This window comes from Microcebus murinus, chromosome 9, assembly GCF_040939455.1.
Source record: "Microcebus murinus isolate Inina chromosome 9, M.murinus_Inina_mat1.0, whole genome shotgun sequence".
Lineage (NCBI taxonomy): Eukaryota > Metazoa > Chordata > Mammalia > Primates > Cheirogaleidae > Microcebus > Microcebus murinus.
In genome coordinates, this window is record NC_134112.1 from 81,658,599 (window position 1) to 81,682,500 (window position 23,902).

The 23,902-nt window shown below is 38.7% G+C and overlaps 1 protein-coding gene and 1 pseudogene across 8 annotated transcripts in view; one reads left to right on the top strand and one right to left on the bottom strand.

Annotated features, from left to right (window-relative positions):
* NRF1 (nuclear respiratory factor 1) overlaps nt 1–23,902 on the top strand; it is a 142,399-nt gene that overhangs the window by 67,816 nt on the left and 50,681 nt on the right. For all 8 annotated transcript variants that reach the window (XM_076006606.1, XM_012789202.3, XM_076006608.1 and 5 more), the window contains one exon: nt 7,791–7,931. In XM_076006606.1, the coding sequence (XP_075862721.1) occupies nt 7,791–7,931 (141 nt within the window). The remainder of the gene's footprint in view (nt 1–7,790; nt 7,932–23,902) is intronic.
* Nucleotides 19,832–20,464, bottom strand: LOC105884863 (transcription factor BTF3 homolog 4 pseudogene; annotated as a pseudogene).

A 23,902-nucleotide genomic window follows, 5' to 3' on the forward strand; every position in this document is an offset into this window, starting at 1 on the left:
ATAATTCCAAAAGATTGTGACTGAAAGAGAATTAAGAAAGGGAAAAATCTTTTATACCTTACTAACACTTCAAGCTCAGCATGTCTAAAACTGAACTTAAATCTTTTCGCTCCCTTTCTGTCCCTAAATTAAGGTCTCTTTCTAGCATTTGTCCCTGCTCATCCAGTTAAGCAAAGCAGAAACTTGGAACCATTTTTGGCACCTCCGTCTCCTCCTTTCCATCCCCTGGCCCATCCATTATTTTATTCTCCATTCATTTCCTAAATCTCTCCCAATTTGGACCACTTTTCTCCGTTTCTGTTGCCACCACCATCCAGTTCCCTTTTCAGTGACAAGAATCCTTTACTTGACTCTAGTGGTCTTTGGCCTCCTCTTGCCTCACTCCCCACTCTAGCCACAAGAGTCTGTGTTCAATCCCTTGCACAAACTGTTTCTTCCCTCCACAGAGCTTTTGTGTGTGTGCTCCTCATTCTGATTTGCTCTCTCTCTCTCTCCTCCTTTTTCACCTTATTGACTTTTGTTCCTATTTAAGAACTCAGCTCAGGCTGAGTGTGGTAGCACATGCCTGTAGTTGCAGCTACTTGAGATGCTAAGACAGGAAGATCATTAAACCCAGAAGTTCAAGGCTGCAGTGAGCTGTGATCACACCACTGCATTCCAACTTGGGCAACAAAGTGAGACCTCCATCTCTAGAAAGAAAAAGGAAAAAAAAAAACCTTAGCTTAGTCAATACTCCCTCCATAAGGCTTTCTCCCTGAGCAGGTCAAAACCTCCTATTCTGTCCTAGACTCTGAGCACTTGTTACAGATGTGTGATTGTTTTATTGATGTCTGTCGCAGCTAGATTGTAAGCTCCAAGAAGGCAAGGAGTGGATCTAATTTGCTCTCTGTTATCCTCCCAGTGCCAAGCACTGTGCTTGCCACAGGCAGTTGCTTAGGAATATTTTTTGAATGAACAAAGCATCTTGGCAGCACTCAGAAATTTTAAAGTGCATATTTGGTTTATAAATCCTATTTTTACACTGGATCTAAATTGAGGCCATGAGAAGTAAAGATCTATGAAGTTAGGTTGTGTCATCCTTATAGTACTTGTCCCAGTTTGCAATTATGCACTTATCTTTGTAAATATTTTTGTTATTTGTCTTATGTGCTAGATTGGAAGATGTACAATAATGGGATACTGTGAGCGATAAATTTGCTAACCATTTTGTCCCCAGTCCTTCCTTAGCACAGTGCTTAGCATATAGTAGATAAATAATTAATATTTTTTGGTTAGGTCAGGTGCAGTGGCTCATGCCTGAAATTCTAGCTCTTTGGTAGGCTGAGGCAGGAGGCTCCCTTGAAGCCAGGAGTTTGAGACCAGCCTGGACAACATAGCAAGACCTTGTCTCTAGAAAAAATTTTAAAATGAGCTATGATTGTGCCAGGGCTGCTCTCCAGCCTGGGCAACAGAGTGAGACCGTGTCTGAAAAAGAAAAAAAAAAAAAAAAAAAAAAAAAAAATATATATATATATATATATATGCATACATACACACACACACACATATGTGTGTGTATGTATGTTGGTTGGTTGGTTGGTTAGCTGAAGTAGCTACCAGGCTCGTGGACAATGTATGTCATGTATATATTTGTAACATGGGGTAGTGAGAAGATAAGTCAAAACCAGGTAAACTCTTAGAAAGAGCCTTCACTATGATGGATACTGAGAATCCCTTACTAAAGGTTTCTCTTAAGTTTCTTGGGATCTACCACCTTTAGATCCAATGTCCTCTGCAGTTTAAAACCTTTTTCTTTTAAAGCTTTTGGTCTTTAAAACAAAGCAAGTTAAAAGACTCCAGAACAACTCCACTGAGTATTTTGTCCTTTAGTGTTTTGACACTTTTTCTTAGTGAAGGCTTGCTTCCCATAATAACATAGAGTTATCAACATTTATACAGGCTAATTCAGTCCTGTTCATAGGATTGGTATTAACTAGAGTGGGCATATGTAGCTAAAAACTCCACTTTTATGAAAACTGTTTTTAAGCTTTGATTTTTTTGAATGCTTCTACATTGATTTTTTTCACATCTGTGACTCAGTGTCCTCAAGTGTAAAATAAGGATGATAATACTTACCTCAAGGGGGAGCAGTAGAAATTAATTAAAGTTGATTATCATCCCCCTATATATAATGCTTAGAAAGAGCTGGCCTGAAAAGCATTGGCAAATGGTAGATTTTAAAGTTGTTGTGCTCTGAGGGCGTTTTCTTGGTGGCTTGCTGCCATATTTCATATATATATATACACACACACACACACATATATATATATTGATCAATTGATTGATTGATCAAGACAGGGTCTTGCTCTGTTACCTGGGGTAGAGTGCAATTGCATCATAGCTTACCACAACTTCAAACTTCTGGGCTCAAGGAATCCTCCTGCCTCAGCCTCCCAAGTGGCTAGGACTACAAGTTCACACCATATACTTTAATGAGCTTTAAAGGAACAGAATTTCTTTTTTTTTTTAAAAAGAAAAAACATGGACATTTCTGAAGGTGGAGCTCTTTCTTTCCTTGGAGTCAGTAATCCCTAGCACTTAGATTGGGGATACACTGGATATGACTAACCAGTTTTACAGGTACAGAAATCACAGTCACAGAGGCAAGAGATAGCTCTGGGGTTATCATCAGCTTCTTAGAAATCCTCCTTCTACCTTTGTTTAATTCTGCTCTCCCAGTAGAGAAGTGGACTCAGGAGTCAGTAGTACAGTAAAAGCCCTATTGCTCATTTATTTAGTTATTTAACAAATAACTATTTAATACCTTTAGTTACAAAGTATGAGATGAGTATTCCATCTAAGTCCTTTGAGGTTTCAAAGTTCAAAACTAGAGATCCAAGGGACTAAGGAAACTAGAGAACTGAACTGAGGCAGGAGAAGAAGGGAGGCAGACATTGGGGGTGGAGGGAGAACAGAATGAAACCAACATGACTTCATGGGCCACGTCCTGTGGCCTGGCTAGAGGCCAGATGTGCTTCAGAATCACAAGTCTGCTCTGGGGCAGCGGTTTGTTATATATCTCAGGTGTATAACAAAGACTATATATATCTCAAAAATATATCTCAGACAATATATTTTTAGTCTTAGAGGAGCTTATAGACAATTTTTTAAAAAGTCTTTTATAGGACTTTCCTGAAAACTCCTCTTTTATCCAAAAAAGCTTCAGAAATACAAAAGGATTATGTATCTTGTCTGGGACTGTTTTTGCAACCTGACTAAAGGCCCAACGACCTTAGGTTTGTATCAGCCAAATCCTAAGTTTCAACAAGCACATTCTGTGCCCAGAACTCTAATGGCTCTTGTAAATACCCTAAACATCCTTCATTTCTGATAATTATGAGAATGTTTGTTAATGTATTATTTGTACATGTCTGGATATATAAAATATTTTATAATACATGTTAAAAAATAGAAGACCTTGTCCTGCGTTCAGTGATGTCATGCAATGGTTGTGTACAGTGTATTTAAGTGACACACAATTATTTGTGTCTGTAGGAATTTAAAGGAGGAAGAGAGTCTTGGCAAGAACACTAGGGAAGTTTTTTCAAAGCAAGTGGGAATTGAGTTGGGCCTTGAAAGATGGAAAATATTTAGATAAGAAGCAGATTTAAAGACCCAAAGGTAGAAAAGAACTTGCTAAATGCAAAGGCTAGTGAGGAGGCTGGCCAGCTAAAGAGAAAAGAAGGTGAGCAAAGTTGCCTAGTAGGACTCCTTGGGGGTTGTATTGGGAATTCCAGAGGCTGCCATTCACATAGTGTAAAGGACAACTGTATCGGTGGCACTGGCAGAGGAGTATTGGAAAAGTAAAGAATGCTTGGAAAGGTTGAAATGCTAGACCGAGAAGTTCGGACTTCATCCTATAAGAAGTAGGGAACTATAGAAGTTTTTTGAGAAAAAAAGGTAAATGATAGTGATGAGGCTGAACATACGAGCTTTAGAGCTAGATAAAATTAGTTTGATTTCCAGCTATATTTCTTTTTTCTTTTATTTTTAGACAGAATCTTGCTCTGTCTCCCGGGCTAGAGGGCAGTGGCATCATTTTAGCTCACTATGACCTTAAACTCCTGGGCTCAAGTGATCCTCCTGGGTAGCTGGGACTGCAGCAGCGCACCACCACGCCCAGCTAATTTTTCTATTTTTCATAGGTATAGGGTCTCACTATGTCGCTCAGGCTGGTCTCGAACTCCTGGCCTCCAGTGATGCTTCTGCCTTGGCCTCCCAAAGTGCTAAGATTATAGGCATAAGCCTCCACTACCAGCCTTTAGCTATACTTCTTACTATATGATTTGGAAAAAGTTACTTAACTTTTATTAAGCCTCGGTTTTCTTATCTGTGAAATGGGTATGATGGTATTTTCCTTATAGAATTATTGTGAGGATTAGTTGATACTATGGCTTGGCATATAGTGTTCAATAAATGGTATCTGATGATAAGTGTTTCAGAAAATTTAAATGGCAATAGTATACAAGATGAAGTGGGGGAAGAGAGATTGCTAACTGATTTTGATTTTAAGTGGTTTTTTACTTTGTGAAAACCAGTTACTTGACATATTGGTGTGCAGTGACAGAGGCTTGAGCTATATTTTTTTGGAATAGAAGCATAAGTTGGAACATAAACCTGTATTTTATCACATCTGTGACACCTCTGATTATGACATGCACCTTTGTGTACTACAAAGAAAGAAAAAAAACATTGACAAGTTCTGATACAATATCTGTCATCTAGAATTTTTATTTTATACTTATTGAAAGACCTCTTTCAGGCTTACTTAGACATAGCTTTTAACCTTACATTGCTTTTGGGCATACGTTAAAAAGAAAAATGTAAGTGAAATCAATTAAGATATTCCTAAAACTTCTTCACATTCAGAGTCCAACTCTTTTGAATCACTTCTCGTTTCAGTCATTGTTGCTATGGTTTTGTTTTTGGTTTTTTTTTTTTTTTTTTTTGAGACAGAGTCTCACTTTGTTGTCCAGGCTAGAGTGAGTGCCATGGCGTCAGCCTAGCTCACAGCAACCTCAAACTCCTGGGACCAAGCGATCCTACTGCCTCAGCCTCCCGAGTAGCTGGGACTACAGGCATGCGCCACCATGCCCGGCTAATTTTTTCTATATATATCAGGTGGCCAATTAATTTCTTTTTTTTTTTTTGAGACAGAGTCTTGCTTTGCTGCCCAGGCTAGAGTGAGTGCCATGGCGTCAGCCTAGCTCACAGCAACCTCAAACTCTTGGGCTCAAGCAATCCTGCTGCCTCAGCCTCCAGAATAGCTGGGACTACAGGCATGTGCCACCATGCCCGGCTAATGTTTTCTATATATATTAGTTGGCCAATTAATTTCTTTCTATTTATAGTAGAGATGGGGTCTTGCTCTTGCTCAGGCTGGTTTCGAACTCCTGACCTCGAGCAATCCGCCCGCCTAGGCCTCCCAGAGTGCTAGGATTACAGGCATGAGCCACCGTGCCCGGCCTGCTATGGTTTTTCATGTAACGTTGTCCTCTGCACCATAAAGAACATGAGTGATGCTGCCTTTCTTTAAAAAAGTGCTCTGTTACTGTCTCTGAGTTTTTTTCCCAAGCTGCACCAAGTTTGATGCAAGTCTTTCTTGATTTACCAGAAAATGCCATTGAGAAAGTTATCAGACAATAGCTAAGACTCACATTCCTTTCTCAAATGGTGCTAAATGATTTGTTGACTGAAAAAGCAAAGGGTTATAGTCATGTTCCCAGGCATAGCAGGCACTTTCTCTTCTGTGCAGGCAGTGACAAATATGCACCATTGTTGCCTGGGCCACAATTTTAAGATGTACCTCGTGGGAAAGAAAAATATATCTCAGAATTGATAGATCAGATAGAATTGGAGCACTAGCTCTATAATTCTGGGAAAGTTACCTAACCCTACAAAGCAAGCTTAGCTAGCAATGCTGTTGTCACACTTGAAGTTGTTTTGTTGCAAATTGCTCTGAGAGATACTCTATCAGGATTAAATGTATGTATATTTTAAAGGAATTATATAGCAGTGACTAAGTTTAGCAAAATACTTGGATATGAATTCCTAAAATTTTGTTAACTCATAAAAATTGCTAAAATTGTTTGAAACTGGCAAATAATGTGATGGTAATAACCTAATGATTTCCCATCTTTGAATACCAGGCATTTCCAGCACAATGAAGTTTGTATTTATAATATGAGCATTCATTCTTACTATGGGCCAAGCCCTAATATAAGGATTCAACCTGATACATTAAAGTTCAAAGACCAGAACCCAGCCTTGTAAGATTCAGTTTCTTCTGTGGGTTGGTAGCAAAGAAACTCGCTAGAAAATTGAAACATAGAAAGCAGAAAATAAAATCTTGTAAAATTGCCATGGCAGCACCACCTGCTTATATTACAATAAATATAATGGCAATAATTTTTGAAACGTTCATCTTTATTAGAAACCAGGATGAAATGAAATATCTAGAATAATGAGTCTACCTGTTTGTGCTGTTTTTCTCTCATTCCCTTAGTTTTTGACCTATTTGGAGGGCTCTGTAATTGCAAAAGTCACACTATGTAGCCAACAATAATATTTACTTTTCCAGATGCTTGGGGTGGAGTATGGGAATCTTTCTTTTTTAATCCTTAATATGAGATATTTATAAGAAAGTGTGTAATGATCAAGAGTCCAGTTCTCTTAGCAGGAAACTGAGGACTCAAACATCAGGACTTTTGGGCAAATCTCATATCCTTTTTCCTTCTTTTCTTCTAAGATAATGCCTTGGGCACTGAAAGCAAGTTAATTTCTTGTCTCATCTTATCACATTTCCATAATTCCATGGCTTCTTTGTTATCCCCAGAGGTGTCCTCATCCCCCTTGTGTATTCGTCTAAGTGAATGAACCCATCTTTTTTTTCCCTCCAAGTCCCACGTGTTCAGATAAACCCATTATATTGGTGGGCGTAGGACCAGTGTCTTTCTACTCTTGCTGCTTATGTTAGAAGAATGTGTACATGTATAATGTGCTGCTGTTAAGTTCCCAGTCATTTGACATTTCACTGACAGTGGCAAGGAAAGGTATCAGAGAACAATATCTGGTTCAGACCTGGGCTAGAGATCATCATGTGTTTGAAGTTCACTTCTATCACCAGTGAGGAACAGCAGGGAAGAAGATTTGACTTATGGGACTCTCTTCCCTGGGCCTTTGACACTCAGCTACAATATACACCTCTTGCTTTTTTCTTTGATTCTTTTCAATCCAGCCTCTTGTGCATTTGAATCTCTTATTTGTGTGGTAGTCTGGCTTTGCAGAAAAGTAGCAGCAGTTTCAAATAGGCAAACTAGAGTTTTGAAGTCATAAATCCTTGAGGATATTGAAAATGATTTTGGCAACTGTCACATCTAGGTATTTATCAAATGGCCTGGGAAATGCAGATTAATGAATAATACCATTCCTGTTAGATCTGGAACAGGTGTTGGGGTCTGCATTGACTGAAAAAGCATGATTTTAACTGAGAAACAGTGCTTTGTAAAACTTTTTCCATTAGGTCCTTTTTATTATTGTTACCTGTAATTTCATCATCTTTTCATTTGATTCTGTTCAGTGTGATGTCTTTGGGGCCAGCGGGTATTTTTATCTGCTTGTTATAGGAGTGTTTATTCTTAAGGCTGTACAGTGGCTCAGGGAGGCCAGCCCCACCCACTGTGTTGTTGCTTGGCACCAATCCTCCCTGGTTGTTGGGTATCTTGTTTACTTCTGCCCTTAATTCCCTGCAGGTGCGTAAGTACAAAAGCATGATCCTGGAAGACCTGGAGTCTGCTTTGGCAGAACACGCCCCTGCGCCACAGGAGGTTAACTCAGAACTGCCACCTCTCACCATCGATGGAATTCCAGTCTCTGTGGACAAAATGACCCAGGTAAGGGGCGGGAAGTGAGGAGGAGATGCAAAGACAAAGTGTTGCAAATGTGGGCGGGCCTCTCTGATCACTTTTCTTAGTTTTGTCTTCAGTGATGAGACCAGAGAGTGAGATGCAGACTGGAGTCTGATAGTGAATCAGGAGCAGCCTTGGAAAAGGCATTGTAGTGCCAGAAGAATGTTCCCAACCAGGGGCTTAGATGTGGTCTCCTCCTTCTGCTGGTAGTTTTTTCCTTTCACTTGGGCCTTTAAGTTGGATAAAGAAACTTTTGGCTTGGGGTTATTTTGAACAGAAGAATGTTAGGAGTTTGATGTATTATAGTCAAGTGGGGCCAATAAACTTTTAGTCAAACTTTTGGGCTGAGCTGCTTCTCTTTCCATTTAAGTTCTGAATACCACTGTCCTATTGCTAAGTGAGCTTCTCTCCCCAGGGAATAAGAATGGAAGCCTCAGAAGGACACCCTTCCAAGCCATTGATTCCCTCTTTCTTCCTTTGAGAAAGGAAGTCAGAATGTACTTGATAAATCAGCATGCCTCAGTAATTTTGCTGAGATTGTCTTTTTTATATTTCTTTTAGCTTAGCTTGATCAAGATGTAATACCTTTTTGGTAACATGTTTTCCCACTCTCTTTCTTTATTAATGTACTTCTGTCTTGCTAAATCCAGTAGTCAGTTTCTTTCCTTATCTGAGTCAGTCTTCCAGCAGTTGATTATTCCCTCCTTCTTTTTTTTTTTTTTTTTTTTTTTTTTGAGACAGAGTCTCGCTTTGTTGTCCAGGCTAGAGTGAGTGCCGTGGCGTCAGCCTAGCTCACAGCAACCTCAAACTCCTAGGCTCGAGTGATCCTTCTGTCTCAGCCTCCCGAGTAGCTGGGACTACAGGCATGCGCCACCATGCCCGGCTAATTTTTTATATATATATCAGTTGGCCAATTAATTTCTTTCTATTTATGGTAGAGACGGGGTCTCGCTCTTGCTCAGGCTGGTTTTGAACTCCTGACCTTGAGCAATCCACCTGCCTCGGCCTCCCAAGAGCTAGGATTACAGGCGTGAGCCACAGTGCCCGGCCTATTCCCTCCTTCTTAAAGGATTTTCTTCTCAGTCTCTGTGACCCTTCCCTCTCCTGACTCTTCTCCTTCCTTGGTGATGCTCTCTCTCAGCCCTTCTGTTGGCCCGGCTTCCTCTTTTCACCTGATCAACTATGTGCTGTTTTACTCCCATCTTATAATCACTGTGAGATGTCCAGCGCCTAACATACCCAACACAGAACCTTTGGCTGTCCCTACTCTCCAGTCCAAATCTCTTTCTCTCCTGGTGTTCCCCGTGTCAGTCAGTGGCACCACTGTCCATCTGGTTGCTCAAGTCCCAACATAGGGGTAATCCTTATTTCTCTGTTTTATCTTCCTCCCCCCTGACATCTTAATTCACCAGCAAGTCATATCAGTTCACCTCTGAAATGAACCCCTGGATCTTACCATTCTTCTTAGTTCTCATCACCTACCCTAGCCGAAACCTTTAGTGTCTCCCACATAGTCTGTTTCCATGGCCGTTGGTCTTCTTACTGCCATTTTTGCTCTGCTGCAGGCCATTCTCCATGTAGTCATCATAGAGGTTTTTAAAATAACTTAAGTCAGATTATATCATTTCCTTGCTTAAAGCCCTGTAATGGCTTTCCACTATTCCTACAATCAAATTCAGATTCTGCCATGGCCTTGGAGGTCCTGTGTACTGGCCTCTTCCCACCTCATCTCATTTTTCCTCCTCAGTCACTGAGCTCCAGCCACACTGGCCCTCTTCCTCAAACACCCCAGGTCCATTCTTTCACCTTTACTATTCCCTTTGCCTGAAACACTGTTCTCCCAGATCATTGCGTGATTGGCTTTATCTTATTCAAAGTCTGGCTCAAATATCACTTCCTGAGACAAGCCTTTCTTGATTATCCCAACTAATGAAGCTTTTTCCTCCCAGGCCAAAGCACTAACTAATACATCCCCTGTGTTACTGTCTTTGTAGCACTTATCACTACCTGAAATTACCTTATTTATTATTGTTTATACTTACTTATGGCCAAATTTTCTCTCCAACTAGAATTTGAGAGCAGGGACTTAGTTTCTGTTCTTTACTGCTGTTCAGTACAATTGCCCAGCACATGAAATAGCAAGTCATCTAAATAACAGTATCTGTTCAGTAAATGACCTCAGGGTTACAGCAAAAATGAATTAAGTGTAGTGGTAGATTGCAAGTCCCCTGAGCAGGTGTTCGCTCCATATGGACATATGCCGCTGCCCTCGAAGTGCACCTTGCTTCATTATTCACTCTGAACCAGCAACTTTGTCTGGAGTAATACTATAATTTATAAATATAAAGCTAAATTGTGATCTTTTTAGTGTTGGATCCACAGACCTGTCTGTGAACACTTGAACGATCTCTAAATAATAGTTCAAAAAGGAAAGCATTTAGAAAACTTTTTTTACTATCCTTTCGTAGTTGTTATTCTGTTCCTAGGGCCATTCTGACTGGTTAAAATAAAGAAAACATAAGGTGAATTTTTTCTTCCTGGTTGATGTAAAGTCTCTACTCTGGGCCAGGTGTAGTGGCTCATGCTTATAATACCAGCATTTTGGGAGGCCAAGGCAGGAGCATTGCTTGAGTGTAGGAGTTTGAGACCAGCCTGGGCAACATAGCGAGGCCTTGTCTCTACAAAAAATAGAAAAATTGGCTGGGCATGGTGGCATGCATTTATAATCCTAGCTACTCCGGGGGCTGAGCCAGGAGGATCACTTCAGCCCAGGAGTTTGAGCTATGATCACATACTGTACTCGAGCCTGGGTGACAGAGCAAGACCCACTCTCTTTAACAACAAAAAAAGTAAAGCTGACTAAGCGTCTAGTTTAGAATACTGTATTAGGTAGACTCCTCTTCTGGTGATGGGCATTTCCCTCCCCCTTGTCACATTTGTTATTTAGATTGAAGCAATCAGAGGTTTTGATTATATTAAATCATCATGGATACTGAATTTTATGAAAATTGGCTGATATTTGCAGAATCCAGAACAAACAGTTTAGTTATCATTTTGGAGGTAAAATTCTTGAAACTCTGTTGTTTTCCCCTGAGCAGAGCTTGGTGTAGTCGAGGGTCCAAGGGGAGCTGATACTGAGTCCTTAGTCAGATGCAGGGTACTTAGCTGGATGGAGGTGTGTGCTTTGTCGTCACACATTCCTCTCTTTCTCTTCTCACCACAGATGATGACTAAAAAGTGAAGCATAGCAAATAAGACAAAACAAACAAATGATGAGGAGTGAGCAGGATGATGAAAAACCCAGCTCCCAACTGAATGGGAATTTCTAAGTGTTTGGATCCTGGTGTTTCCCCCTCAGCCTGTTGTTTGTTTTGTTTTCCTCAAATACTTTCTTCTGAAATGGAACCAAATACCTCTCTTTTATAATTGATCCTAAAGCCTTTTACTATTAATGGTAGTAAAAGGAGGGTTTTATTTCAAACCAAATCTAGATAGGCGAGGGTATGGGAATACAAGCACTTAATACACTGTCAATAGGAATGTGAATTGGTACACATTTTCTAGATGTTGGCAAGGCATATCAAAGTTTAAAATGTGCACATCATGCCCTCCAATTAAGCTAAGATATATGTTCACTGTTTATCATAGCATGTTTACAATAGGAAAACTTGGGAACAACATAATTCATTAAATTATAATAATGGTGTTTAGAATTTACATGGAAAGAGAAGCAGTACAGTTCAAAAGAGATTATTTAGTGAACTTTTAGATAGAATGATACTTGCGGTATGTTGAGTTAAAAGACTGGTTGTAAAAGAGTCTTTTTTATATACGGCAATTTGAGGACCATATATAAAGGCTTTATGGTTTGTTTCTTTTGGGAGGCTAAATGTATTTTTTTTAAGTTCAGAGAACACAGAATTGAGCTAATGGACCTCATTTTCTAAAACATGCACAAAATGTACCTGTGTGTGTGTTGTAAAATTTTGGAGGGATCTACACTTAAAATATTAACTTTGATTAATATGTGGTGATATTATGGGTGATTTTTATTTTCTTTATCTAATAAGCATGGGCTGGGCATGGTGGCTCATACCTGTAATCCCAGCACTATGGGAGGCCGGGGTGAGAGGATTCTTGAGGCCAGGAGTTCGAGACCAGCCTGGACAATATAGTGAGACCTTGTCTCTACAAAAAATAAGAAAAATTAGCTGGGCATGGTGTCATGCACCTGTAATCTCACCTACTCAGGAGGCAGAGGCAGGAGAATTGCTCAGGAGTTGGAAGTTATAGTGAGCCATGATTGCGCTACTGTGCTCCAGCCTGAGCAACAGAGCAAGACCTTGTCTCTTAAAAAATAAACAAATAAATAATAAGAATGAATTACTTTTAGTCATAGAAACACAAAAAAGTATTTGCATATTTTATACTAAATTTGAATCTTCAAAGGCACACTACTACGTTGTTTACAGGGGCATTTCATTTAACCCATCCTCCAGAGAGTGTGTTTATGTGTGTGCTAGAAATTTCTATTTTATATTTAAGGAAGCACAGCTCAGATATGATATATAGCCATAAAGAACAAAGTTTTGAATCGTCAAAAGAGTAAATTATATTCAGTATTGTTCTAATGTTACATGTTCTATTATTTTAAAACTTTATAAATTAGAAAGTTAACATGGTTTATTGGAAAGAATACTAACTTGGAGTCAAAGAATCTAGTCTCTTCTTGCCCCAATTTTGTTACATATTAGCCCTGGTTCTTACTTTCATCTTCTGAAAGTAAGAATAATACGTGCCCTCCTACCTTATGAAGTCGGAGGAAGAAAAAAATGAGGTATGGTATGGGAAAGTGCTTTGAAAACTAAGGTATCACCTAAAGGTATTATTACTAATTATTAATACTAATTATATGTATTCCCTATATTAATTTTTTTGAATAATCTGAACATGCCACCTCTCACCCATGCTTTATTAGAGAAACTTAATGAACTGAGAATTTTTATTTTTCTCAGCAATAAAGTGGAACAATACAGATGACAACACATTTTGTAGGTTGAAAATTGAGGCAGAAATAGGAAATGCAATTTATGAAGCAAACTAGTGACAAACAGGAATAGAAGTTAGAGTTGAGTCCATATTGCCAGAGCTTTTCTGTTTTTTTCCTATAAAACTGTATCATGATCATCACTCCTGTTGAGTCTTTCAGCTAATTTACACTAGGCATTTACTTTGTAAAAGAATTTTTTGACTTGCTCTGAAGACTTAAAATTGTTTCCTATATATATGTCTTCCTACAGCTAGAAATATACATAACAGAATATCTGAAGTTCTGTGTGAATTAAATAAATACCCTGTTCTTTTAGGAAGCAGCTCTGTAGGGGTTTTTATTTGTTTATTTTTGTCTTTTTTGTTTTGTTTGTAAAAGTATAATTCTTTATTAGTAAATAGGATGTTTTACCTGAAAAGCTTCTGTTTTTGCTATTGTAAATATATTTTGATCCTGGTAGTTGTTTTTTTTTTTTTTTTTTTTGTGTGTGTGTGTGTGTGTTAAAGAAGACACATAGCTCTGTAGTATTTTTAGTGATAAAATGAAAATTTGAATTTCTAAGCACCTTTAAGAATAATGGTTGGAACTTATCCCATATCTTTCTGCCCACCATGCCATTGAATTGAAGGACATTGAGCTAAAGCTTAGAAGAAATCATTACTTTGGGGTAGGTTCTGCAACCTCAGAATTCATTTACAATGAAATAATGAAGTTGCCTTTTTCAGAGATTTTGTAAGTCAGGTTAGCAAATTTTTATAGAATACTATAGACCAGAGCCTAGAAGATGGGCTAAATCAGTGCTTCTCAAACTTCAGTGTGTGCAGCAGTCTCTTGCTTGTTCACATGCAGATTGGGAATCAGATCTGGATGGGGCCTGAGACGCTATCTTTCTAGCCAGCTGCCAGGTGATGCCAGGGCTGCTGATTCTCAGACTACACTTTGCATTCAAGGAATTACATTGTTTCTAATCATAAGCTCTGATTATGATTTTACTATTGGAAAATCACTTTCACTCTTTTTTTTTTTTTTTTTTTTTTTTTTTTTTTTTTTTTTGAGACAGAGTCTCACTTTGTTGTCCAGGCTAGAGTGAGTGCCGTGGCGTCAGCCTAGCTCACAGCAACCTCAAACTCCTGGGCTCGAGTGATCCTTCTGCCTCAGCCTCCCGAGTAGCTGGGACTACAGGCATGCGCCACTATGCCCGGCTAATTTTTTTTATATATATATATATCAGTTGGCCAATTAATTTCTTTCTGTTTATAGTAGAGACGGGGTCTCGCTCTTGCTCAGGCTGGTTTTGAACTCCTGACCTTGAGCAATCCGCCCGCCTCGGCCTCCCAAGAGCTAGGATTACAGGCGTGAGCCACAGCGCCCGGCCTCACTTTCACTCTTGATCACATTAAGTCCTATAGGATTCTCTTATTTTGGGCAGGTTATATATCTTTTTGGAATCTCTTAGAAGAAATCCAGTCAAAGATTACAACTAGAAGAAACATTTTTGGAAAGACCTGTCCCATACTGTTGGTTAAAATCCATCCGCTTTCTCTTCTTTCCCTCTAGCCCCTTGAACTTACTGCCCTCCTGTTGTCTCACTGGGGCAATCTTTGTTGCTTTAATATTCCCGTGGAGCGATGATGCAACAGCATAGTAATTTTTCACCCAGTTTCAGGGAAACCTTCAAAAATATTCAGCACAGTGATTGCTTCATTAGGAAGGAGTTATTCACAAGGTTTGACATGTTTTACTTAGAAAACATACAGTGAGTTATCAACTTAGGTTTTTTAAAGGTTTTGTTTTGTTTTGAAAAAGCATAGGTCTTGCCTCTTCTACCCAAAGAGTAGAAAACATGCTAAGTGAAAAAAGCCATACACAAAAAGTAAATATTTAATTCTACTTATAAAGTATCTAGAATGGGTGAAATCATAGAGACAGAAAGTAGAACACAAGTCACCAGGGGTGGCAAGAGGCAGAAATGGGGAGTCATTGTTTTAGTGGGTACGGAGTTTCTGTTTGGGATGATAATAAAAAAGTTCTGGAAATAGATGGTGATGGTGATTATACAACATTGAGAATGCACTTAATGCCCCTGAATTGTACATGTAAAAATGGTGAATTTTATGTTATGTGTATTTTACCAAAATTAAATTCTTTTCAAAAGAAGAAGAGCTCCAAAAGAAGATAAAGAGTATTTTGGTTTAATGGTTCTCCAAGTTGGATACATAATAGAATCAACTAGGGAACCTCAAATCCTAGTACCCAGGCCACACTCCAGACCAATTTAATCAGAATCTTTAGGGATAGGCTTCAGGCATCTGTAGTCTTTAAACTCTCCAGGTGATTCCAGTGTGCAGTCAACTTTGAGAACCACTGTGGTGTATAATTCCAAACTTCTTTTCCTAGTGTAGTGTCAGAATTTATTTGCAAAGTAGGCTTTTCCTACTGTCTGAAATTATCAAAAAATGTTTATGTATATGGTGCCATGTCACGTTTTATAAGGGTATGTTCAGGAATACAAAGAGAAGGGAATAGCCATATAAATTACATATCTAGGGTACAACTTGATTAGGGAAATATTTACAATTTATGTGACAAGGTAATTCATATCCAGAACAAATTAATATTTCCTTCAAGTTAATAAGGAAAAAGATAATTAGAAAAATAAGCAAAGCATTATAAACAGTTCACAGAAAGAAAAAGGAATCAGTAAACATATAAAAAGATTCTCAATTCACTAGTAATGGAAATTAAAATAAAAAACCATTTCCTCCAAGTCAGATGAGCCAAAATAAGAAAGCTCATTAGATTGGGCATGGTGGCTGACGCCTGTAATCCCAGCACTTCAGGAGGCTGAGGTGGGAGGATTGCTTGAGGCCAGGAGTTTGAGACCAGCCTGGACAACATAGCAAGACCCTGTATCTACAGAAATAAAAAAATTAGCTGGGTGTGGTGGTACACACCTGTGGTCCCAGCTATTCTGGAAGCTGAGCCAGGGGGATTGCTTGAACCTGGGAATTGGAGGTTGCAGTCAGCTGTGATCATACCACTATACTCCAGTCTGGGTAACAGAGTGAGACCTTCTCTCAATTAGAAAAAAAAAGAGCTTGTTAGTAAAATGTAGGAAAGGGTATGAAAAAATGGGCATTGTCATTGTCCTCCACTCTTAGGAATGGGACTGGCAAAGTCTTTCAGGAAGACAACTTGGCAGTATCCATTAAAATGTTAAATGCATATGCCCTTTAGCCAGCAAATTCACTTTGCTGAATTTCTCAAACAAACAAACAAACAAACAAACAAAAAAACACACACATGCACAGAGAAGCATGTACAAGCACTATTTTTAACAGCAAAAAACTGTAAACAACCTAGAGGTTTATCAGTAGGAGAATGATTAAATAAAATGGAAAATCTAAATCATGGATTGGATACTAGGCAACTGTTAAAAAATTAGATTATTCTAGTTCTACCATGAAAAGATCTCTATGATAAAATATTGAGCGGAAAAAGCAAGTTGTAAAATAAGGTACAATATGGTACCATTTGTGTTTTCTTTAATAACTGCCTCTAGCATATATTTACATAAATGCATAGAATTTGGCCTATAAGGAATGAGCTGTTCATCAAGCTCATTCCTCTGGACAGGAAACTGGACTGGGAGGAGGGGTGGATGGTACAGTGAACTTTGATTTATCTGTGTTATTTATATTTTTGTATACAAGAGTGCAACTAGCATAAACTAACAAACTGAGCAATCTCAGACTCCTTCAAAGAGAAGGTAGGGCTTTAAGAGCATTTTGGTTAATGAGAGGGAGACAGTTTGATCGGTTGATGGGGCATGGAGATACAGAAGCAGAAGTTTGGGCTTTGGAGAGAAGTCTAAAGAAGTCTGTAAATGAGTGTCTTTGTTGGCTGGGCCTCAAATTCACTACTTCTGAAGTTACACTTGTCTTCCCTTCCAAATTTGCTCTTTCCATGTTTTCCATGGGAATGTGTTTTGGGGAAATGAGACTAAGAGAAGCCGATGTTTCTGCTGGCACTACAAGGGAATGGTGTTTCTGGTAAAAATAGCTACCTTTATCTTCTCTGTGAACAGACATCAGTAGTACAAACAATTCCAAATATTGGGCAGATAAATCATTTTGCTTTAGCTCTCTAATGCCCTTTAAATATCTATTTAAATATAATTGGATCTGTCAACCTGGAAGGTCATAATTTTAAATTAAAATAATGATGCCACAGTGAAAATTCTCCAGTTTTCCTGTTTTCTTGTAGGCTATAGAAAACATAGCCTTTCACCATGGTTTGATTTCAGCTGCCTTCTCTTTAAATTTATTATATATTTTCTGACATCTTCAGTAGAGGTGGAGTTAACAGACTTTGGCTTGAGAGAACTTTTCTTGGTAATTGAACGTAAATGGACATCAGGAGCCCTCAGAATCCCTAGACTCAGGCACTTGCAGAGCAAAGATAGGCTGAATGAGAGAAGGGTGTTTGTGAATGTGTAAGGATAATGCATTGTTGGACAGCAAAGGATTAACTGAATTTACAAGTGGAAATCTCTAGCATAGTAAGAATTATTGTTTCATTTTGGTTGGATTAGACTTTTTTAGAGTTTTAGAAAAATCTTTGATTTTAAAACCACCTTTGGTTGCCACATAATCTTTACTGTTTACTGACAATGGCCTGAATTTGGTATCTTTTTCTTTGCTGGTCATGCTGTGGAAGGAGTAGTATTTTCCACTATGCTGGTTTGGGGTTGGTTTACTGACCAAGCTGGGGCATTTTAGGTCCACATGGAGCCCTAAATCAGACTGAAAAAGTCCAGGAAAGCTTATTTCAGCCCAATTAAAGGACAGTCTGGGAGGTGAGGCTTTAGCTCTGCTGATCCTGTTGATTGTCTCCCTGTGGATTAAAGACAAACCTTCCTTAACAAGCACATTGAGAAGCTTTGGTTTCCAAAACTCTCCAGGACCAGTAATTAATCCAGCTGGTAATGAGAGCACAGTGCTGAATTCTGGAAAGGAATCATTTAACTCTTTCTATACTGGACAGCTAATTTCCCTTTATTAATAGTTTCTGTGGCCTTAGCACTGTTTATTTGGGATAGTATAAAAATAGTCTGGTGGAAAATTACCTTTCTCGATGAAGTCAGATTATTTCTATTCATTTGAAAGTAAAAAATATCCTGCATCCTCAAAATATACAGACCTGAGAAATGAATTTTTACAGTAGGAAATATCTCCTTTTGATATAGGGGCAAATTTTATACAGTTGATAATTAGCACTTTATTTTCTTTTATTACTGTTATTTTATTTTGTTAAGTCCATATATTATATAAAACATAACAGGAAAAATGAACAAATTTATAAAATAAATTGAGGTGTCTGGATGAAAAAAATATAAGAGCTTTGCCTTCATGTCTATAGATCTCTCAATAGTTTGTTGGTCTTGCACTTTAGATATCAAATAAAGATATCTAGCTAGACACAAAAGTTGGTATGCTGCAAAATTAAGCCATAGTTTGATGATGGGCCAGGAAATGATAGATTTTCTAAATATTATCCTTAACATTGGCTATAACAAATGCTGATATAGCAGAATGCAAGCTTTTATCACACAGCAAGAGGGAAGCTTGAGTGAATGAATGCAACTTACCTCCAAGTTCTCTGAAAGGAGGTAAAAAAATAAATACTGTGTTTTACCAGTGCTCCCCTCAAAACATTATTCTAAGCGTGCAGGAGGGTGTTGCGAGCAGCTACAATAGTAAGATCCAACCCAGAGGTAGGTTCATGGCCAAGATTAGGACAGTGATTGAGAAAATCCTCCTAGGGCCAGTACCATTTCACAGAATGCCCATTTGTGCTAGGGGATGAGTCTATGGCCTATTTTCTTCTGATTCAAAAGGACATTCCCAATTTCAACCTTGCTGAAAAAGAGGCATTTTTGCACCTGCTATTAAGAACAGCTAGAATATAGGATAAGGCTGGCATAAAATTATTTAGTAAGCACATGTTAGCTATTCCAGTTTGAAATCTACCACACTGTAAAATCAACAGGAAATGCTGCAGATGAAGTTGTTGTTCCTCAAGATGAGGGAACTCTTACAAAAAGAGAGATTAGGCACTCACTTAACTCTATATGGAGAACATCCTTCTCAAGCTAGATGGAAGATGAGGAAGAACATTACCAAAGGCTGACCAGGCCATTTGGAGACCAAAATGAGAGGAAAACAGGCATTTAGGAAGAAAGCTAGTAAAACAAATTCTTATGGGCCTGATTAGGTAAGTGAATCTAAGGCAACCGCACCAAAGATATGCTACCCATCACTCCAGCATGAAGCTGGTGGCAAAATATCTCAAGACATTTTAAACCCAGAGAAATGTATAAAAAATATGATAGTTAACCAAGCAAATTAAAAACCAAACCTCCAATGGAAAATCTCTTAGATCTAAAATATATGATACTCACTTTTCATTAATTCTGTGCATTACTGAGGGGGGGAAAAGTAACAAATGTAAAGATTTGTTTTATTTCCACTGGGGGAAGGAGGAGGATAAATAGAACTGTTTTCTAATTTGCTCTCCACTGTATACATCCATACCCACACGCATATATACACATATGTACACCAAAAATACCCCAACAAAAAACCCAAGAATCAAAAACCAAAAGACCCTCAAACTACACCAATACTTCATATTTTGACCAAAAGAATAGATCCTGGGAGGAAGTGCAAAATGCAAAATCAAGTGACCGAAAAATGCTGAACAAACAGCATTATTAATATATAAAATATTTATATTACTGAACTAGTAACAGGTGATGTTCTCCATGTCTGTAAAACTTTGGAACCACATAGCCGATTTGTTAAATCTAGTCCATGCCAGCTTCCAAAAACCAGAAAAAAATTTTAGTTAGCTTCATTCTTTGATGTCTCATCAAAATTTTCTACAAGATCTGGAACATCATCATCCTCCTCATCAATGTCTTCTGGTTTTGGTGCTTTGCTATCCAAAACTTGCCGTGGGAACTGTTCAGCTAACTTTCTAAGGCTTGTTAAGCTGTCAGCACCAAGCTGACTTAATATTCCAGGAAACATTTCTGTGATTGGTTTAGCTTCTGCATGACCGGTAATTGCAAATGTATTAGCAGACAGGGAAGCCTGGACTTTGGGATTGTTGAAATGAATAACTGTCCCATCATCTTTAATCATGTTCACCTCTTCAATACCAGCTATATTATTCACAGCGAGTTTTTTAAGAGAAGTCTGAAGCTTCTTGGCATCAGCTGTAGCTGTTCTGTGTACCACCTTCTTCTATCTGCGAGCTGTACCCTTTCCCCCTATCCGGACCTGAGCCTGAAGTTTGGCTAACTTTTCTTGATTCATGCTGTTGGTAAATCTGAAGCAGGGAGGGTCCTCCAACACCAGCCAATAATTAGCACTTTAAAAAGCTAGAACTTGTATAGCATCAAATATTTTCAGTCCAGTTCCATTTTTTAACTTGATAAGGTTTCAAACCTTCCTTTTGTGCTGCTTCTGTTTCTCCTGCCTCTCATATTACCTCCCATATTGGTTTCTAGAATCTTCTTTCTAGGAGTTTGAAACATTTATCATCCAGAGATTTCTAGCAGACAAACACTGTTTGAGAAGTTTTCCTAGTTTCTCTTTCCTCTAATTATGGTTACCCTTGAGTCACGTTTTCTGACAATTTTCATTGGTAATCTGCTTGTGCCTTTTTTTTTTAAGTTCGAGGATCCAATAGAACAAGTCACCTAAACTACCTATATATATTGGGAGTGGGTTGGTAACAGTTTGCTTCCTAAGGCAAGGAATTGGCCCAGATGGTCAGTTTGGTTCCTTCTTGGTTCTAGCATTCTTATTTTTTATCCTTAACTTTGTTTACCCCAAGATGTATAAACTCATTTTTCTGCCACCTTCTGCTTTTTTCTATTTTACCCATTTTGAAAAACTAAGGATAAATGTCTTTGTGTACATTACAGTCCGTTCAATATTAGAAAACCATTTCTGAAAGTTGGCTATTTCTTTGAATTGGGAGAAGAGATTACTTAATTTAAAAATAAAATCTCATTTATCATTGAAATATTTATTTTTGGCAGATAGTCACATTTGGCCTTTGAGAGAAACTTAATATAGGTTGAGTACCCCTTATCCAAGATGCTTGGGACTGGAATTATTTTAGATTTTGAAATTTTTCCAGATTTTGGAATATTTGCATATACATAATGAGATACTTTGGGGATGGAACCAAGTCTAAATATGAAATTCATTTGTGTTTCATATACACCTTATACACATAAGCATGAAAGTAGTTCTATATGATATTTTTAATAATTTTGTACATGAAACAAAGTGTTGACAATGTTTTGAATGTGAATTGTCACATGAGGTCAAATGTGGAATTTTCCACTCATGGGTGAAGTCATGTCAGCACTCAAAGGCATGTTTTGGAGCATTTCAGATTTCAGATTTTCAGATGCTCAACCTATAGCAGATTTAAGATTAAAACTGTGTTGGATTAGAACCCATGATGCTTCTGAGTACTTATTTATTTTACATTATCATCAACCTTTTGCAGGTAAGAAAATTAAGTTTCAGAGACGGGTGGGATTCAGAGCCAACTCGAGTCTAGAGCTCATATTTTTGTTGCTAGAGCTGACTCAAGAGAAGCGGTCAGTATATGTTCCACAAAAAATGTAGGACTTGCTGGGCACTAAAGAATAAGTGGTGGCATTGGAATAGTAGCATGGAAAGTAGTCCAGCAAGGGGACAATCCAGAAGGCAGAGAAGCAGGAACGGGCTCAGCAGTTCATAAGACAGTGCAGAACATGTCTAATGAGGACCAAGGCTGCCTGGTGGGAGTTAGTGGGAATTGAATTTAGTGTGAGGCCAGATTATAGCAGGTCTAAAAAGCTGGACGAGGAGTCTAGGTTAATTGCCAGTAGTTAAAGGACATTTGAAAGTTTTTGGACCATTGGAGCTTTGTAGGTAGCATGTGGGAAAACCTATCTGGCAAGGATATATGGGAAGAGGGAGAGAACTTGGAGTTCCATAAGAAAGCCAACTAGGAGAGTTCCCATGGCTAGGAAGTGGGGATGAAGCTGGAGAAGGAGGGATAGATAGTTACCCCAGACATTTCAAAGAAGAAAAAATTGGACTTGGAATGAGTGGCTAGATGGGTGTTGAAGGAGGGAGGTAAAGATAACTTTGAGGTTTTGAGCTTGGGTGTCTGCAGAAAGGGATGGGTTTCTAATGGCAAAGACAAAGAAGTTGAGGAGACAAGTGGTTAGAGAAAGGGCAGGATGGGGTTTAAGTGAGGAGGCTGACTGCACCCACATTTCAAATAACCTATTAGGTACTGAAACTCAATGGAAAGCCTCGTATGAGAGAGCCAAAGCAAATGGTCCTCAGTGAGGTGGCAGCATGACCCAGAACTGAAGACCAGAGGGAACTATTGGTACAAATAGGGTGAGGGCTCAGAAGTGGAGTGTCACCATAATTAGAGAACATATAGGGTTCCCACTGGACTTGAGCAGGCTCTGTCAGCCTAGTGCTCTCCACAATGAGTGCTTTCTGAACGCTTTAGGATTTTGTTAATTTAGAGATATTTAGCCTTCTCATTTCATTTTCTCTAGACTGTCCTAGATATGGATATTAAAAAACTCTCCTTTTTGGAGACTGTTTATGGGATCAAAATAAAGGGGAACTTAAACAAATTTGTGGCATCAGTTTATTTGATTTATGTCTCTGAGAAATCCATTTTCTTATATGAGGAAATATAAAATATTCTATGTGAGGATTAAGCCCTTTCCTGCTCTTTGTACCTGAGGCCAGAAAAAGACACACTCCCAAGAAACCAGGATAAAGGGGAAAATGACTTTGAGATGCACTTTCTTAAAATAACTGAAGGAATTACCTCATGAGCCAGCTGATAGCATGGGTTTGCAAATGGATACACTTCTGTCAGCCTGCTGCTTGATGCCGCAGAGCCAAATATATGTGGAGTGCATTATATCATATCCTGTAGGCAGGACACTGTCTGGGTGGGGGGAGGGACTTAGAAATGAGGGTGAAGAGGCAGAATTAACAAAGTGAATGCTGTCAACCAGAGCTTGCTTTGTTAGGTAAACATTACTGACTGGGTTCACTGTTTTTTTGTTTTTTTGTGTTTTTTTTTTTGAGACAGAGTCTCGCTTTGTTGCCCAGGCTAGAGTCAGTGCCGTGGCGTCAGCCTAGCTCACAGCAACCTCAAACTCCTGGGCTCAAGCCATCCTCCTGCCTCAGCCTCCCGAATAGCTGGGACTACAGGCATGTGCCACCATGCCCGGCTAATTTTTTCTATATATATTAGTGGGCCAATTAATTTCTTTCTATTTATAGTAGAGACGGGGTCTCGCTCTTGCTCAGGCTGATTTCAAACTCCTGACCTTGAGCAATCCGCCCGCCTCAGCCTCCCAGAGTGTTAGGCTTACAGGCGTGAGCCACCGCACCCAGCTACTGTTCTTTATCATGTAACAATTAGTATCTTCTTCTGGTAAAGTAATATAATATCTATTATAAGAAGAAGAATTAGGAGAATACCTGATATTTATATAAGATCTTCAGTATTAAAAGGTGTTGCCACACTCAGTCAGTAATACTTAAGTATTCCCATTTCTGTTTTTCTTTTTTTACTTTATAATTGTTAAGTCCTTCAGTCTGACTCAAAAGTCCTTCAGTCTGACTCATTGCTAAAAAGGTCCTTTCCTTTTAGTTTTAAGCTGCAGAGGCAGTATAAATACATCTTTAGGTGGAAGATGCTGCTCATGAGGAGTGTGGTAAATCACCAGGTTAAAAGGAAAGCAGTAGGTCTGGGGGAGGAGTCATAAGGTTACAACTTGATAAACTGCTTT